We start from the raw sequence: 19,092 nt of genomic DNA, 5'->3' as shown, positions 1-19,092 counted from the left end.
TAGGCAACCAGAGTTTTTTTTTTTTTTTTTTTTAAGAGAGGGGGGGGGAGAGAGAGAGAGACAGAGAGAGAGAGAGAGAGAGAGAATTTTAATATTTATTTTTTAGTTATTGGCGGACACAACATCTTTGTTTGTACATGGTGCTGAGGATCGAACCCGGGCCGCATGCATGCCAGGTGAGCGCGCTACCGCTTGAGCCACATCCCCAGCCCCCCAATCCTTTTTAAATTAAATTTTTTTTAAAAAAATTTTCCCTGTGCTGGGGATTGACCCCAGGGGTGCCTCACCTCTGAACTACATCCCTACCCCTAATTTATTTTATTTTATTTTATTTTACTAGTACCAAGAATTGAACCCAAAGGCACTTTTCCATGCAGCTATATCCTAGCCCTTTTTATTACTTTATTTTTGAGACTGTTGCTGAGACTGGCCTTGAACTTTTAATCTTTATGTTTTAGCTTCCTGCGTCCCTGGGATTATAGGCCTGTGCCACTGCACCAGACTGGGCTGTTTCTCTAGTCTTCTTAAGTGTAGAACTTTGTTTCTTTTCGTGCCATTGACATCTTTTTTTAAGAATACATAATAGTTGTCTTATAGAATGCTCCGTAATCTGAATTAGACTAATTTTCTCATAATTAGATGAGGCTAAATATTTTGGGCAAGAATATTATATAGGCAGTGTGTGTGGTGTATCAGAAAACATCTAAGGTTAGTTTGTCCTGAATTTTTTGTTGTGGTTTTTAATAAGTAGTATGTGGGGTGAATTTGAAATGTGAATACCTTGTATTTCCAAGAATTTCCACCCCATAATTTTTGCATTAATTTATGATTCCCATGTGAATGGGGTTTTTTGTTGTTGTTGTTCTTTTTGTTCTTTTTAGTTACACTGACAGTAGAATGTATTTTGACATATATCCATGGAATATAACTTGCCCTTTTTGTGGTTGTACATGATGTGGAGTACACTGATCGAGTATTTCATATATGAACATAGGAAAGTGATGTCTTGATTCATTCTACTGTCTTGCCTATTCCCTTCACTCCTCCCTCTCTGCTGCCTATCATGAGTCAGCATCAGCATATCAGAGAGAACATTTGGCCTTTGGCTTTTTGGAATTGGCTTATTCCATGTGAATGTTTTAATGCATTGATGATTATAGAACAAATTTTTAATTTAAGCGTCTTTTCTCACCCATAGGAAGGATTCCTGATTGTGAACCAAGGTTACTTCTTTTGAACAAGAAAAGTCTTAAGCTTGACTTCAGATCATTGAGTGGGAAGAGCAGCCACCCAGCTAATATGCGCTAATATGCAATAGGTTGTAGGCTCAGGAGCATAATTGGTAGTAGATTCTGGGGGGTAAGTCACAGAAGGCTAAACAGGTTTTTAAAGGCTGCCATCAGCGAGCTGAGGCAATAGAACCAAAAGCTAGTCAGTTTTGAAGTTATAAGGGAAGATTTCTACTGCTTACCAGGTCTTGAGCCCTATAGAGAGAGGCCCTCCTGAAGGAAATACTACTTTGTCCACCACCTTTGTTTATCCAAGGCTTATGGAGTTTACAACTGTCCTGGCAGACCTCCACAAGGAGGCTAACTGTCCCATCTGTCTGAAGTGCTTGAAAAACCCAGTGACAATCCATTGTGGGCATAACTTCTGCCTGTCCTGCATCAGTGTGTGCTGGAAGGATCTAAAGAATAGTTTCCCCTGCCCTTTATGCCACTTTCACTGTCCAGAAAGGAAGTTCAGGCAGAATTACCAGCTGAGTAACTTGACTGAAATTGCTAAGCTACTCCCATTACGAAGAAGCAAGAGAAAAAGACAGGAAGGAAAGTTTATATGTGAGAAGCACAAACAAGCTCTGACTTTTTTCTGTCAGAAAGACCTAGAGGTTTTATGTCCGCAGTGCCGTTTCTCCATTGATCACCAGCATCACACTATTTGGCCCGTAAAGAAGGCTGCCCTCTATCACAGGGAAAAATTGGAGTGCTACATTGACCCATGGAAGGAGAGAGTGGAACAAATTGAAAAAACGATTAGTATGCAAAGTAGAAAATCCCTGGAAGTGAAGAAAAAGGTAGAACGTAGGAGAGAAGAGCTCAAATCTGAATTTGAACAAATTGCATTGTTTCTCCAAAACGAGCATGAGACTGCTCATAGGCAACTACAAGATGAAGAGATGGATATTTCAGAGAAACTGCAGGAAAACTTGACACAGCTTTCAGATCATGCCTCCTCATTAAAATATCTGTTGAAGGAGATAGAGAGCAAATATGTAAAATCAGAAGTGAAATTACTGGAAAATGTTAAGAGTATCTACCACAGATATGAAACCTCAAAATGCCCTGAAACTTTTTCATTCAAATTAAAAGATTATGTTTACCAGCTTCCTCCACAATATTCTGGCCTAAGTAGAATTATCAAGCAATTTCACGTAGATATAGTTCTAGATCCTGAAACAGCCCATCGGAACCTTATTATCTCTGAAGACAGAAAAAGTGTGCAGTATGGAAGTATAAAAATAAGACCTGATCATTCCAGAAGATTTTATCTCTGCCCAGCTGTTCTAGGTTCTGAGGGATTTCATTCTGGCAGACAGTACTGGCAGGTAGAAGTGAAAGACAAGCCTGAATGGATTGTGGGTGTCTGTAAACACACTCTTTATAGAAGAAGGAAGATTCAAAGAAAAACAGTTGTAGTACAGGATGGATTATGGGGAATTGGGCATTGTAGTCAGACTAATTATGTTGCATTGGGTTCTGAGGAAATTAGTATTCTCCCAAAAGTTACACCTAGTAAGATTGGTGTTTTTTTAGACTCCGAAATGGGTGAGGTTTCCTTTTATAATATGGATGATAGAGCTCTTCTCTATACTTTTGATGATGATTTTACAGAAACGCTTTGGCCTTATTTCTGCACTGGAACTGACTCAAAACCTCTTAAAATCTGTACAGTAACCGATTCTGATTGGTGATGTATTCGAAGATTTCTTTTTCTTTCAGTTAGTGGACATAACTGAGCCAGTGAATCTTGTTGACAGTTGCTTTTTTAAAAAATGTTTTTACTATAAAAAAACTATTATTTCATATAAAATTTTAAGTCAGTTCATAAAAATGTAGTTCCTGATTTATAGGCATATTATGGGGTCTAATTGGGAAGTGCTTTAGAAATTCTAAAATATTTGGGAAAAAATGTATTACTTTGGAAAGTATTACTTCAATGGTTGTTAATAAAAGTGAATTGGATTTTTTTTTCCTGGTATTTGCCTACATATTTCCCCTATAAGAAAAATAAAGCTTTTAAATGCAAACATAACCATGCAGGGACCATACCTGCTCTGTAAAGGTCACCATTTTCAACTTTTATCTGTTTACCCCTATATTTTTGAGTCATGTTTTTAGTCTTGTTAGCTTGCAGTGCTGGGGATGGATCCCAGGGGTCCTTCACTTTTTTTTTTTTTTTTTAGGCCAGGTTTTACTACCTGTGTTGCTGAGGCTAACCTGAGCTGCTGGGATCACAGGCTTTTTTTTTTTTTTTAAGTCATACATGACAGCAGAATGTATTTTGACACATAATACATACATGGGATGTACATACATCAATCATAATGTCTATTCTATTCTGCTGCCCTTCCTATTCCCCCTACTCCTCCCCTCCTCTCCCATCATTTCTCTCTATCCAATCTAATATGACAGTTTTTTTTCTTATCACAACATCATATATGTATTCTGTATTAACAATGAGGTTTTCCTTCCATCTTCCATGCAACTCCCCTTCCCCCTCTTTTTCCCTCCCCACCTCTCTTCCCTATTTAGTGGTAGTCTTCTCATGCTCTTCCTCCCTATCCTATTTTGAGTCACCCCCCCTTATATCAGAGAAGACATTTGTTTTTTAGGGATTGGCTAACTTCACTTAGCATAATCTGCTCTAATGCCTTCCATTTGCCTGCAAATGCCATGATCTTATTATTTTTTAGTGCTGAGTAATATTCCATTGTGTATAAATGCCACATTTTATTAAATTCATTCATCTATTGAAGGGCATCTAGGTTGGTTCCACATTCTAGCTATTGTGAATTGTGCTGCTATAAACATTGATATGGTTGTGTCCATGTAGTATGCTCTTTTTAGGTCTTGGGTTTTTTTTTAATATTTATTTTTTAGTTTTCGGCGGACTCAACATCTTTGTTTGTATGTGGTGCTGAGGGTCGAACCCGGGCCGCACGCATGCCAGGTGAGCGCGCTACCACTTGAGCCACATCCCCAGCCCTTTTTAGGTCTTTTGGTTATAGTCTGAGAAGGGGAATAGCTGGGTCAAATGGTGGTTCCATTCCCAGCTTTCCAAGGAATCTCCATACTGCTTTCCAAATTGGCTGCACCAATTTGCAGTCCCACCAGCAATATATGAGTGTACCTTTTTCCCCACATCATCCTCGCCAGCACTTGTTGTTTGACTTCATAATGGCTGCCATTCTTATTGGAGTGAGATGGTATCTTAGAGTAGTTTTAATTTGCATTTCTCTGATTGCTAGAGATGGTGAGCATTTTTTCATGTATTTGTTGATTGATTGTATATCCTCTTCTGAGAAGTTTCTGTTCAAGTCCTTGGCCCATTTGTTGTTTGGGTTATTTGCTTTTGTGTTGTTTAACTTTTTGAGCTCTTTGTATACTCTAGAGATTAGAGCTCTGCTGGGAGCCATTAGCCAAGTGGGTATGACAATTTCCTTGCCAGCGTACCCCATGTTGCAGTGACATTGAATGTAGGTGACCTTGCTCAAGGACCAAGGCGGATTAGGGTGTTCCCGGTTTAAGGTAATCGGGTTTAGGGCTTTCCCGGTTAAGTTCCAGGTTTAAGGTTTAAGATTATTCCTGCTGGGAATAGGGCGTATCCTGCTGCCTGAGTTCCCCTTGAGTTCTCACGGGATTCAGACAGTATATTTTGGAGATAGAAGCCCAGTGGAGGTGGATTTGGGCAGAGAACGTGGATTTCCCCAGAACGTGATTGTAGACGGCTGGTGTGAGTTCGGGAATAAAGAGTTGCTGTTTGAATCTACAAGCTGTGTGGTGGCTCGTGATTGTGTGCCCAGCCAGACTGCGGCATTTGTGCCCAGCCAGACTGCGGCAGAGCTCTATCTGATGTTTGAGGGTAAAAATTTGTTCCCAGGTTGTAGGCTCCCTATTCACCTCGCATATTATTTCTCTTGCTGAGAAAAAACTTTTTAGTTTGAATTAGTCCCATTTGTTGATTCTTGGTTTTAAGTCTTGTGCTATAGGTGTCTTATTAAGAAAATTGGGGCCTAGTCCCACGTGATGAAGATCAGGGCCAACTTTATCTTCTATTAGATACAGTCTCTGGTCTGATTCCTAGCTCCTTGATCCATTTTGAGTTGACTTTTGTGCATGGTGAGAGATGGGGATTCAATTTCATTTTGTTGCATATAGATTTCCAGTTCTCCCAGCACCATTTGTTGAAGATGCTATCCTTTCTCCATTGCATGTTTTTAGCACCTTTGTCTAATATAAGGTAGTTGTAATTTTGTGGATTTGTCTCTGTCCTCTATTCTGTACCATTGGTCTACCAGCCTGTTTTGGTGCCAGGATCACAAGCTTTTTAAAAGTATTTTATTTAGAAACAGGGTCTTGCTAAGTTGCTGAGGCTGGCTTTGATCCTCTTACCTCAGCCTCCCAAGCCAATGGCGTTCAAAAGCACATCTTTTTGTCAGATTTATCCCTGAATATTCACTCTGCAGCCATTCTAGGGATTGAACCTAGGCGCACTCAACTGCTGGGCTACATCCCAGCCCAATGTATCTTCAGACAAGGGCTCCCTAAATTGCCCAGGCTGGTCTCAAATTCCCAATCCTCAGCCTACCAGCTAGTTGGGATTACAGAGGTACACCACACTCCTGGCTTTTGTTTTGTTTCTGCAGTACTGGGGTACTTAGGCAAGTGCTCTACCACTGGCTATATCCCTAACCCAAATTTATTTTGAGAAAGCTAAATTGCCCAGGCTGGCCTCCAATTTGAAATCCTCTGGTCTCAACTTTCTGTATAGCTTGGATTACAGGCTTGTACCACCATGTCTGGTGTGCACCCATGTAGGGGACTGTGTATGTGTTACTGGGGATGGAACCCAGGGGCACTCTACCCCTGAACTTCATACCTAGTCCTAATTTTGATATCGGATCTCACTAAATTGCCCAGACTGGCCTCAAGCTTTGGATCCTCCTGCTTCAGCCTCCTAAGTCTGGAATTACAGGTGTCCACCAAGAGCTAGATCTGGGGTGTGCTTATAGGCCCAGCTGCTTATGAGGCTGAGGCAGGAGGATCACTTAAGCCCTAGAGTTAGAGGACAGCCTGAGCAATACAATGAGACTGTGTCTCAACAAAAAAAGTTTTATTTTTTGTTTTGTTGCAATACTGGGGCAGGGCTGTGTTTTCTCTCCAGAATTTGGAAATTTCCAGAATTCTTTTTGTTACTAATTGCTAATTCCATCCCATTATGATGAAAGATTATCTCTTAAAATTTGCTAAAGTGGTGGCACATCACTACAACAAGGGAGGCCAGGCAGGAGGATCTCGAGTTCAAGATCAGCCCAGGCAACTTAATGAGACCCTGGTTCAAAAATAGGGGTTGGGAATGTAGCCAGTGGCTCAAACCCGTAGTACCACAAAAAAGAAAAAAAATAGGAATATTTGGGCTAAAGTATAGCTTAAGTGACAGAATGTTTGCTAGCCTGTGTGAGGCCCTGAGTTTGAGCCCCAGCACTACAAAAAGGAACAAATAGAAATATTTGGGACTGGGGTGTAGCTTGGTGGTAGAGTACCTGCCCAGGAGACCCTAGGTCTGATCCTTTCAGCTCTGAAAGGAAAACACAGTGAAGAAAGGAAAATAATTGCTTGAGTCACCCGTGCCCCAATTCGACAGATTGCAGTGTGCAGAAAGACCCCTTTGACCTGGAGAAGGGAGGGGCAATTAAACACAGGCCTTAGCTGGTAGGCACACACTTATAATCCCAGTGGCTCAGAAAGCAGGCAGGAGGATCATGAGTTCAAAGCCAGCCCCAGCAATTTAGCTATCTCTGAATAAAATATAAAAAGGACTTTGGATGTGGCTCTCCTGGGTTCAATCCCACTATCCCCTACCTACCCCCCCCCCAAAAAAAAAGAAAAAAAAAAACCACCACAGGCCTTAGACTTAGAGCTCAGTATCAGGCCCATCATAGTAAAGCCCAGTGATGGGCAGAGTGCCATGGCCCTTGGTCCAGTACCTATAGACAAAGCCTCTAGAGCCTCCCCAGAGCCAGGTAAAAATCTTGACTTCAGGGAGCCAGACTGGTATTTCAGACTGCAGCACTGCTGGCCACATGATGCACCTGTATTGTGTCCTCAGCATCAGCCTTGGTGATCAAGGAATGGCTTCCAACATCCACATCAGGCACAGCATGGAGAAAGACTTATCTACTGATAAGACAGATGTGAGTGGAGGACTTTTCCTTGGTACTCAGTGCTGGGCCAGGAAATAATCAACACTGGGCAGAACTCATTGGTCCCTTCCCCAGGCTAGCACGCAAACTTGATCTCTGGATCAAGCGCAACACCTTGCAGAGACTGCAGCCCCAGTAAAATGTACTTATGTTCCTTATGTTCCAGCCTAACATCACCCCTCCTGGCTGCAGTGGTCTCAGGCCATAGGAGATGACAGTAGCAGGCAGATCATAGCATCATGGGCCTTGGTCGCTGTAGCTTTAGGTTTCCGGGTATGATCTAGCATTGCAGTGGCTGTGGTGGCAAAGGGACTGCCCACCTCCTTTCTCCTCCCTCCTCCCACCCAATCAGCACAACGCAGTGATTGTCCACATAGGGGAAGAACAAGAATGTGGACACACATGGCTGTGGGTCCCAAACAGTATATGCCATTGAGGCCCAGTGCTGGTCAGAATTCCATAGTACCAGACTGTAGGCCAGTGACTGTAGACAAGGCATCAGGGTCCATCCTGCTCCAGGTGGAGGCACATGGACCCAGTGGAGATGGACTACCCTCTCCAGACACTCCTCAAATGCATCCTGAATAATAACATTGCAGATTCAAGGCAAGTAAGTGTGTGTGTGTTGATGGGAATTGAACTCCTATACATGCAAGGCAAGCACTCTATCAACTGAGCTATTTCTCCAGCCCCAAGGTAAATTTTGACTTGGGGCTCCCACTAACACTAAAATGGTTGCAATATACCAACTGTAGTATCATGGCAAATCTGGAAATTCTTTTTATTTTTGGTACTGGGGATTGAACCCAGAGGCACTTTACCACTTAACTATATCCACGGCCCTTTTTAAATTTTTTGTTTTGAGACAAGTTCTCGCTGAACTGCTGAGGCTAGCCTGAAATTTGCAATCCTCCTGCTTCATCCTTTGGAATCCCTGGAATTACAGGCCAGCACCTGTGTGCCCTGCATAAACGTGGATTTAGAGCACCATCTAGTGCTCAATAGTAACAATGATCACGGGCTCAGAGAACATTAAACAGCCGGCTTAGATTTTATGGAAGGACAGTTGAAAGAAAGTCACGCTGAAGATTGGAATAAATACCTGGTTCTTCAAAGCCTGAATAACATTGTGTGCCAATAAGGATCTAGCAATTTCTGTGATATCATGAAAATTTAAGAGAGATCAGTAGAATCGAGGAAAGGAACCAGGGGTAGGGAGGAAGGAAGGGAAAGCGGAAATACTAGGGAATGATATTGGCCAAATTATATTGTTATATTGTGTGCATGTACAAATATGAAACAATAAATCCCACAATTACATGCAACTATAATACACCAATAAAATATGTGGAAAAAAGTTTTGTTTTTTTTTAATTTCAATTCTGAGGGGAAAAAAAAAGTTTCTGGGAACTATAACCTCACTGAAAGGACAAAACACCAGAAAATGATGGTGATAGCTATGTGTGATCTCTTTCACAGAAAATTCAGAATAGTCATTTTAAGGGGAAAAGCAGAAGATTTCCTGAAATCAGTTTAATTAAGGTTTATACATTACTTTAATGACGCTTCACTCAAGATGTGGTGACACACACCTGTAGTCCCAGTACTCAGGAGGCTGAGGCAGAAAGATTACTTGAGCTCAGAAGTCTGAGGCTAACCTGAGCAACATAGCAAGATCTGACCTTAAAGAAAGAAAAAAGATGGGGCTGGGGATGTGGCTCAAGCAGTAAAGCGCTCGCTTGGAATGTGTGCGGCACTGGGTTCAATCCTCAGCACCACATAAAAATAAAATAAAGATGTTGTGTGCACCGAAAACTGAAAAATAAATATTAAAAAACTCTTAAAAAAAAAGACTATATATTCCTGGTTCATAGTTCAAACCCTGCTAGCTCTTTGAACATGGCGTTGGCACACAGGTGGTAACCACTTTTCTTGTCACACCTTTCTCCAATGTCCTCATAACCCTTCACATTCAGTCTCCCAGAGTCCTAAAGCAAGCTGTGTGTCCTTGATATGGCCATAAATCTACCCCCTCAGTGTTGAGATCTGTTTTTAAGTAGGGAATATTCCTTTTCATAGTGAGAATAAAGCAAATAAATGTCAAAATCTTTGAAAAAGTTTCAATCATGGTGTGTTAGCTTTTCATTGCTGTGACCAAAATGCTCCACAAGAACAATTAAGAGGAAGGAAAGTTCCTTTTGTCTCACTTTCAGAAGTTTAGTCCTTGGTGGGTTGACCCCATTGCTCTGGGCTCAAGGTGAGGCAGAATATTATGGCAAAAGGGTGTGGTCGAGGAGCACTGGATACAGAGAGGGAAAGGGACTGCAAGAAGGCACCCTTCCAGGGCACACCCCCCAGTGACCCACCTTCTCCAGCCATGTCCTGCCTGCCTAGTTACCACCCTGATAGTCCACTCAAACTATCAGGGTGAACTGATTAGGTCCAGCTGTCACAATCCAATAAATTCACCTCCCAACATTCCTGAATTAACACTGGAGATTTTGAGGAACAGCTCATAACCAAACTATAAGACATAGGTAGAATCTTCTACCATTCCCCTGTGTTATTTTGGAGAGCGGTCAAATTACCTAGACACTCAGAAAATGAGCATAACCTTAGGGCAAGGAAGAATTCTGTGAAAGTTGTTTAGTGATTGAGTTCTCTGGATCCTAGTCTGAAGAAACTAAAAATTGGAAAAGAAGAAAAATATTAATTTGGTTTGCATGAGTGTCCCCCAAGGATTCTATGAATATTTAAGAACATTTAAGCCCTACTGGAAGGTCCTTAGGTTGCAGGAGGGGACATGCCCTTGGAAGGGAAAATGGAACCCCAGGCTCTTCCTCTGAGTGTTTTTTTTTTTTTTTAAGAGAGAATTTTTTAATATTTATTTTTTAGTTTTCGGCAGACACAACATCTTTGTATGTGATGCTGAGGATCGAACCCGGGCAGCACTCATGCCAGGAGAGCGCACTACCGCTTGAGCCACATCCCCAGCCCCCCTCTGAGTCGTTTCTGCTTCCTAGCTCATCCTATGAGAAGTTTTCTCCAACACATGCTCCCCACCATTGTTATCTAGCACCTCTCCTGAGGCCCAAAATAACGATGCTACTCAATCTTGGAGTGGAACTTGAAGAACCATATGCTAAATATGCTTACATTAATTGCCTCAGGTATTTTGTTATAATCATATGAAGCTGGTTAATACAATTAACCACCAAAGATCCCAAATGAAACAGCCCAAAGCCATGTGTATGTCTCCATTGAAGAATATAGAGTATTACAGAAGGTGCTTGTGTGTGGTGGGGGATGCAGGGCAGAAAAGGACTCAACCAAAGACCACAGGGTTTTCTTCACAAACCTAGAAGGTGTCTTCTCTTGAGGCTTTCTTTGACATTTATCCTAAGAGTGAGTTGGAGAAGGATGTTGGGAGGCCAGATGGGAGGCTGCTGCAGTAGTGCAGATGAGAAATTACGTGTACCTGATCTAAAATGATGCAAATGAAAAATAAAATACCTCTCCTGAGGTAGGAAACACTATAAAAGAGTAGATGTGGGGAGAAAGCAAAGTCAAATATAGGCCATATTGGGATATTGGAGCCACTGCAGGGAAATCCCAGCAGAAAAATTCAGCATAAAGTTGGAAATTCTGACACTTAGGGGAGAGGATTCCTATAGAGGCAAAGAATAGGAATCTTTCACCAGGTGTAGTGGTGCACACAGGTAATTCCAGCAACTCAGGAGGCTGAGCAGAAGGATTGTGTATATTCAGTGCCAAACGAGGTAGCTTAGTAAGACCCTGTCTCAAAATAAAAATAATTAAAAAAAAAAAAAAAAGACTGGAGATATAGCTCAGTGGTAAAGTGCCCTTGGATTCAATCCCCAATACTGCCACCAACAACAAAAATAGTAATTGAAGCTGAGCATGGTGACCCATGCCTGTAATCTCAGTGGCTCAGGAGGCTGAGACAGGAGTTTGCGAGTTCAAAGCCAACCTCAACAAAAGTGAAGCGCTAAGCAACTCAGTGAGACCCTGTCTCTAAATAAAATACAAAACAGGGCTGGGATATGGTTCAGTGGTCGAGTGCCCCTGAGTTCAATCTCTGGTACCCAAAAATAATAATAATAATTTAAGATCTTTAACTAGATCAACTGGTATAAATACTTAGAAGCAGATTGAGTTCAGGCCTGGCTATAAGATAGTTAAAGTACTGGCCTGGGGTATTATGCGGAGCCAATCCAGAAAGCACTTTAAATTCAAATTTTATTTTTTATTTTTTTAAAGAGAGAAAGAGAGAGGATTTTAATATTTATTTTTTAGTTATCGGCGGACACAACATCTTTGTTTGTATGTGGTGCTGAGGATCGAACCCGGGCCGCATGCATGCCAGGCGAGCGCGCTACTGCTTGAGCCACATCCCCAGCCCTAAATTCAAATTTTAAATCAAAAGCAAGCTTTATTTACCTGGCCAGAGACTGTCACCCACCTGTAGAGATTCAAGCTCTGTGAGAGGACTGCAGCTTCCTGGTGCATCCAAGGAGAATATAAACACAAAACCCACAACTCAGTGACTTGCTTATTGGCATGTAAACTAGCCAATCACAGAAATTAAAATATTAATAAGTGGGACCTGTGGGCTCTAGGCAGGACTGGAATTTTCCAGTCAGCAAGCAAGTGATAAACAGAAGCTAAAAAAGCATTAGCTTTACAGTTCAGTTGACCACAATCCCGGGTTCAAGCTGGTGCTAGAAAGTTGTATCCTGAATTTGGGTGGGGCGAGAATCTACTTCAAAGTCAAGTAGACCCACAAGGGCATTCAAACCCAGGATGTAGCTTGCCATGACCACCGCTGTACCCTGAGTAGGGTAAAATTTGTGGGGTACAAAGTACAGAAAAACAATTTTTATAAGAAAACAGCTTTCATTTCAGTTTCTCAGAAACAGCTCTTATAACAGTTTTTTATAGAAGGCAGCAAAATGGGTCTTAGGCCTGACTGTTCTTGCTTTATAATTGTCTTATTTCACTTATCAAAATCTTATATCTATAATCTATCTTTTTTACTAATCTATACTCTATAACTTACACTCTTATTGATTGAATTTATCAGTTCACACCATAACAGGGGATGTGACTTAGTGGTGAGCACTTGCCTAGCATGTGCAAAATCCTGGGTTTAATCCCTAGCATCACCAAAAAAAAAAAAAAAGTTACAGTACTAATGCTATGAAGATTAGTGAGTTAATAGACACCAATTATTTAAAATAGTGCCAGATAGTACTTCTTGGAGGCTGATCCTTTTCTTGATTTGTGATGTGGTGCAGAAATTATATGTAATATCTCTAAAATGAAATTGAGAGCCACTTTATGTTTCCCATGACCCTGCCTTCAAAACAAACAAATGTTCCATGTTAAATACATCCTGTAGACTAAGAGACTTCAGGAAAGAGTGTCTCTTTCTCTACCTGTAATATTTAGTCTGTCATTTGACTCTACCATGGCTCTGAAACTCTTTTTTAAATTTTAATCAGTGATCTGGTGTCCAAATACACTAGTATGCATTCTGTCAGAATTTCAGTTTTCTCAGATTTTTCAGGAACTTGCTGACTGGTATCGTACTACATCTTCTCAGCTTAGCAGATTACTTAACTCTCTCAGTATCCTCAGATATGGATGATTCCCAGGATTCTTCTCTCTTTTCAGTTGACTTCTGAAATTTTAAATTTATTTTTAATATATTTATTTATTTATTGGTACTAGGAATTTAACTCAAGGGGTTTCTACTACTAGACTATATCCCCAACCCTTTTTGAGACAGGGTCAAGGCTGGCCTTGAATTTGCAATCTTCCTGCTTTAGGCTCCCGAGTTGCTAGAATCCAGATGTGCACCCGACACCAGAGAATTCTTTATTCCAAGTCTCCCAGGCAGAACAGGTTCTGTCAGACAAAATTGCAATCCAGATTCTGGAAGATTCTAGAGCCTTGGGGGCCGGACATTAAAAGTGGACTGATTTGTAAATAACAGCACAAATGGCCTTAAGCAAAAAAAAAAAAAAACTTTTGGGGTGTACTCAGGATTGAACCTAGGGCCTCACATGTATTAACACTTTCCTACTGAGCTATATCAACAGCCCCTTAAACAAATTTTATATTGTCTCCAGAATCCAATAATGTCCAAAAGATGTTAAGCTCATCTTCACATTGGGATGTTGAGTCAAAGGTATTTCTTGACAGTGTCGGGGATAGAGGTGCTTTTAATTTACTAATGTTCAGAAATTTAACCAAATAAGAGAGAAAAAAATTCCCCCTTTGGTACTGGAGATAGAACCCAGGGGTGTTTCAGCCCTTTTTATTTATTTTGAAACAAGATCTCACCAAGTTGCCTAGTCTGGCCTCAAACTTGCAATCCTCTTGCCTAACTTCAAATTGCTTGGATTACAGGTGAAAGAATCTTGTACCAAGTGTGAATCAATGACCCTTTGTATAAACTCCTTTATCAGCATACCTGTGTTTTATTTTATTTTATTTTATTTTTGAATTTTTAATATTTATTTTTTTTTAGTTTTCGGCGGACACAACATCTTCGCTGTATGGCTGTATGTGGTGCTGAGGATTGAACCCGGGCCGCACGCATGCCAGGCGAGCGCGCCACCGCTTGAGCCACATCCCCAGCCCCAATACCTGTGTTTTAAATGAGTGTCTCCAATGAATCTTTTTTCTTTTTGTGGTACTAGGGGTAGAACTCAGGAGTGATTCACCACTGAGCTACATCCCCAGATTTTTTCTATTTTGAGACAGGGTCTCACTAAATTGATGAGGGTCTTGCTAAGTTGCCAAGTCTGTCTTAAATTTACAATCCTCCAGCTTCAGCCTCCTGAGTCACCAGGATAATAGGGGTGCATCAGTGTGCCTGGCATGTAGAGCACTTGCTTAGCATGTGAGTCCTTGGTTCAATGTCCAGCACCACAAAAATATATATATAAAAAAAGAAATAATTGAATAGTGATGGCTTTTCACATATTGACTATTCTTGCTTGACATAAGTGACTTCATAATGAGCCCACATATGAAACAGGGTATATTCTAACACCCAGGTGCTCTATAGAACAAGAGCCAGTGCCAATCAGTCACAGGTTAGATTCTCCCATTAGATTCTACATTAGTCACACTTAGGGAGGAATCTAGTCACATTTAGGGAGGAATCTAGACACAAAGTTAGTTCAAAGCCAGACAGAGATCTGAACTGATATAGGACCTAGAGACACATGACAGACCTGAATCCATATTCTTGCCCCCAAATTCCAAGTGTTATAGAAACTTCATAGATCAAAGCCGGGAGCTATGGTACATACCTATAATCTCAGCAATTTGGGAGTCTAAGGTAGGAGGATCGCAAGTTCAAGGCCAGCCTCAGCAACTTAGCAAGACCCTGACTCAAATTTTGAAAAAGTACTAGGGACGTTGCTCAGTGTCCCTGGGATCAATTCTCAGTGCCAAGGCCAGAGAGAATCTGTATATCTGTTAAATCTCTAACATCCTCTGCAGAACTCAGCAAATGCAATACAAAGCAGCAGAGCTAAAGTGCACTCTTGTCAGACACTGGAGCCAGTTAGCAAGTTCAAGTCCAGTCTCAGCAACTTAGCAAGACCCTCTCTCAAAAAATAAGAAGGGGGCTGGAGCTGGAGCTCAGTGGCAGAGCACTTGCCTAGCATGTGTGAGGCACTAGGTTCAATCCCCAGCACCATGAAAGGACAGATGATGCCACAAACAAAGCATGACAAATTATTCCCAAAACGGTTATGGGGAGATTAAGGTGGAAAGAAAGAAAGAAAAGGAAGGAAGGAAGGAAGGAAGGAGGGAAAGAAGACTCAATGGGGTTGTTATGGAGATCACAGCGTGGGCTGGTGTGAAGGTTTAGACCTCCTACCTGTGCCCAAATAGGGAGCACCTAGACTTTCTGTTTTGCCCTGGTGCCTGGTGTGGAGCAAAAGGGAGGTTCCTGAAAGGTTAACAGCCAGACAACAAAGTGGAGTCAAAACCTTTATTACAAGTACCCTACAAGAGCATAAAATAAAATATAAACATAGGAAATGGTCCTCCAGGCCAGTTCATAATTCCTGACAATAGTTAATTCCTCTCTGACAATAGTGATTGTAAGAGATTCTGAGGAACATTCAATAGAGAAAAAAGGCACAAGTGTTTCTCTGAAGTCTTTAGTCAAAGTACACATACATGATCTGCTATTCAAATTATAAAATGAAACCTCTCCCAACTCATAATCCAGAAAAACTGGACTTGTGATACATCTGTGGACTGCACAATTTGCCAGAAACTATTGCTGGGACAAACTGATGTCAAATCTTTTCCAGAGGAGGATTCACTACACACATCTAAGGACCATTCACCTGTGCCTCTCACTTCTACTTGCCAAAAATGTCTCCCACTTTCAAATCTCTCATGATTCCAGGCAGCTGCAAAGAAAGTAGATGCCTGGGGAGATGAATCGTTTGAGATCATCATTTCATATTAAAGATTAGGGTGGGAGGTTTGAGAACTTAAAGTCAAATTTACTTGAAATGTGCTGATCATTTTTTCAGACCAAAACAACATAGAGAGTTCCGATCCCTCTCTGTCTTTCATTTAAAAAAAAAAAAAAAAAAAGCAGTTTTTTCATAAGAGGAGAGAGAGAATTTTAATATTTATTTTTTAGTTTTCGGCGGACACAACATCTTTATATGTGGTGTGAGGATCGAACCCGACCGCACTCATGCCGGGCCACCGCTTCAGCCACATCCCCAGCCCCTGCTGGGGGTTTTATATTGTACCTGCTGTTAATGCTTCTAATACCTCGAAGTAAATCCAGGTCTGCTTGTATATATTTCTCTCTTATTTCATTTAATAGGCTTTCTAATGTGGCTACGTGGGCTAAAATTTGGCTTTTGTTTTCAACTAATTTTTCTTCAACAATCGTCTCTTCTATAATTAGCCTTAGGTGTGTTTTAATATGTTCCTTTCTATAGAAGTCCAAGTTCTTCAAATTCAGTGTGTAATTCCTTCTTCCAATTTCCCATCTCCCATCTCACTTTAATGCATTTTGAAACTTGTAGTTCACACCCAATTTCAGCACCTTCAGTTTGCTCCCTGGGGAGCTTAATGTGGTTTTTGAGCTTCGTCCTGAGAAGGAGCTGCAGTTTGATTAATGGGTGTCAGGTTGTGATCCTGGTGGTTGGAGGAGACTCTGCACTGGGGACACAATAATTCCAAGTCCTCCTCACAGAACAAGTCCAGAACCTCATTGTGCTTCTCACACAGGGGTCTCCTCTTACCTCTTGTGTCAGGCAGCTCCATGACAATCTGAACTATGCGGCAAAACTGGGTGTTATTTTTGAGGTCCTTGGTACGGCAGTGATGGAAACAGACAGGACAGGGAAAGATATCCTGTAGATCTTTGCAGTGCTGAGAGATGCAAGAGCGACAGAGGTTGTGCCCACATTCAATAGTCACTGCATCTGTTAGATAACCCTGGCAGGTGGGACAACTGGCTGCTGTATGAAGCTCTTCCAGGAAGGCTTTAAAGGCCATGGTGCATAAAGATGCCCGAGGTGACCCTTTCCAGTATGTCAGGGACTAGAAGGAAATTCTCCTTCAAAGATTAGCCTGACAGCCCCCTGGGAGACATCCTGCCTGGGAGGCATCCTGCAGCCACCTATGTCCCTGGAGCATCCTGCGGTTATCAGGATCATCAGACATCTTGCACCTGGCAGTTTTACCACCCACAACCAGCAATTGTTGATTAGAGAGCTTCCCCATCCCCAGCATATAAATACCCCTGTGTGAACAATAAAAGTTTGCAGCTTGATCAGAATTTTTGTCTTGCTGTCACTTTTCGTGTCTCTTGTCCCTTCATTCCTCCCCATCTAGGTTCGCTGCCCACGTTGATGTGTCCTGCCGATGTGTCCTGCCGGACGGGACACCAGTAGGTCTCCAGGAACTCTGAAGTGAGAAGCTAGCAACCCCTCAGCGTTCTCTCCTGAAGTCAGCCAGAGTCCCAAGAGACTATGGCCCTACACACCTGTATGTTTTTCTCTTCAGTTCTAGAAGCAGAGGGGAAGACGCTGGGCACTCCTGATCATCTGGCACTGGACCACCTTCGCACAGGTTCAACCTTGGCTGTTTAGTTGTCTTTGTTGGGAAAGAGCCACAACTTTGAGAAGTGATGGAAATTAACAACCATGGAGGGAATTTCCAACTGTGGGATATCTGACAGGTCAACTGACAAGGTTTCTTCAACATAAAGAGAAAAAAAGTATACAATCAAGCAATGAGTAGCATATATTTCAATCATAAACATATCTCCTTTTTTCCTAATTTAAATATGAATCTTTTAGTAGGTGCAGTGGTGAACACCCATAATTCCAGGGACCTGATAAGCTGAGGCAAGGAGGATTACAAATTCAAGGCCAGATTTAGTAATTTAGCAAGGCCCTAAGCAAGACCCTGTCTCAAAATAAAAAATAAAAAGGGATGGGGATGTGGCTCAGTGGTAAAGTGCCACTGGGTTCAATTCCCAGTACCAAAAGAAAAATGACACACCAGGAATGGTAGCATCTTCTTGTGCCAGGCTGTGACAGGAGAATCACAAGTTAGAGGCCAGCCATGGCAACTCAAAGAGACCCTGTCTCAAATAAAATATTGGGGGTAAAGTTCCACAGTAGAGCACTTGACCAGCATACATGAGTACTTGGGTTTAATCCCCAGTATTTAAAAAAAAAAAAAAAAAAAAAAGTGGCTCTATACTTTAGACACTCATACTGCAGTATTTAAACATAAAATTGTATATAGTATAGAATTCCCTTCAAAAAATTAAGGGGTAGTCCAGCCACAGTAGCACATGCCTGTAGTTGTGACTTGGGAAGCTGAGGCAGAATTACAAATTTGAGGCCAGCTTCAGCAACTTAGCAAGACTCTGTCTCAAAATAAAAAATACAAAGAGCCAAGGTGTAGCTCAGTGATAAATCCCCAGTACCAAAAATAACCAAAATATTTGAGGGGGTAGGGCTGGAGTATAACTCTGGAACAGCACATACAGAGTGGATCAGCCCTAGATGCAATCTCCAGCCCTTCCCCAGGGAAAAAAAAATTATGGATAAAAAGACTGGAAACAAAATTTTGTGAATGCATATTGGACTAATAAACCAATTTTTCAAATATATAGATAGATAAAATATTAAATATATATGATTTTATATGTATATGTGTATGTGTGTGTGGGGGGGGTATATATATATATTTCTTTTTTTGTTTGTACCAGGTACTGACCTCAGGTGTGTTTAAGTACTGAACCACATTCCCAGACCTTTGTATTTTGAGACAGGGTCTTGCTAAGTTGCTTAGGGCCTCAGACTGGTTTTGAACTTTCTATCTTCCCGCATTGGCCTCCCACCACGCCCAGCTCTAATTCATATTCTTTAAAACTTTGTTAAAGGCTGATCATTATTGTCAACGTGGCTGCCTCCTTTCCAGCCAGCTTAGCTCCTTTTGCTTTTTTCAAGCCCGGAACAGCATCTTTCCTTTTGCTTTCCATCTCAAAGCTCCCAGCAACATCCTCCTCCTCC

General features: G+C 41.5%; 2 protein-coding genes and 1 long non-coding RNA gene across 3 annotated transcripts; 2 read left to right on the top strand and 1 right to left on the bottom strand.

Moving 5' to 3' along the window:
* Nucleotides 1-943: 943 nt before the first annotated feature.
* On the top strand, nucleotides 944-3,248 carry LOC107142669 (tripartite motif-containing protein 60-like). Its single transcript, XM_015486152.2, has one exon. The coding sequence runs from the start codon at nucleotides 1,550-1,552 to the stop codon at nucleotides 2,969-2,971; it is 1,422 nt and encodes a 473-aa protein (XP_015341638.1). The 5' UTR covers nucleotides 944-1,549; the 3' UTR covers nucleotides 2,972-3,248.
* A 12,785-nt stretch (nucleotides 3,249-16,033) lies between these two features.
* Nucleotides 16,034-18,689, top strand: LOC125612842. The gene is made up of 2 exons (XR_007343324.1): nucleotides 16,034-16,340; nucleotides 17,570-18,689. It is a non-coding gene; the product is annotated as an uncharacterized LOC125612842 (long non-coding RNA).
* Nucleotides 16,338-17,120, bottom strand: LOC107142668 (tripartite motif-containing protein 75-like). The gene has a single exon (XM_015486151.2). The coding sequence runs from the start codon at nucleotides 17,057-17,059 to the stop codon at nucleotides 16,628-16,630; it is 432 nt and encodes a 143-aa protein (XP_015341637.1). The 5' UTR covers nucleotides 17,060-17,120; the 3' UTR covers nucleotides 16,338-16,627.
* Nucleotides 18,690-19,092: the final 403 nt, after the last annotated feature.

Source organism: Marmota marmota, unplaced genomic scaffold, assembly GCF_001458135.2.
Source record: "Marmota marmota marmota unplaced genomic scaffold, marMar, whole genome shotgun sequence".
Classification (NCBI taxonomy): Eukaryota; Metazoa; Chordata; class Mammalia; order Rodentia; family Sciuridae; genus Marmota; species Marmota marmota.
Note: the sequence above shows the minus strand (reverse complement) of the source record. Positions and strands in the feature narration are given on the sequence as shown.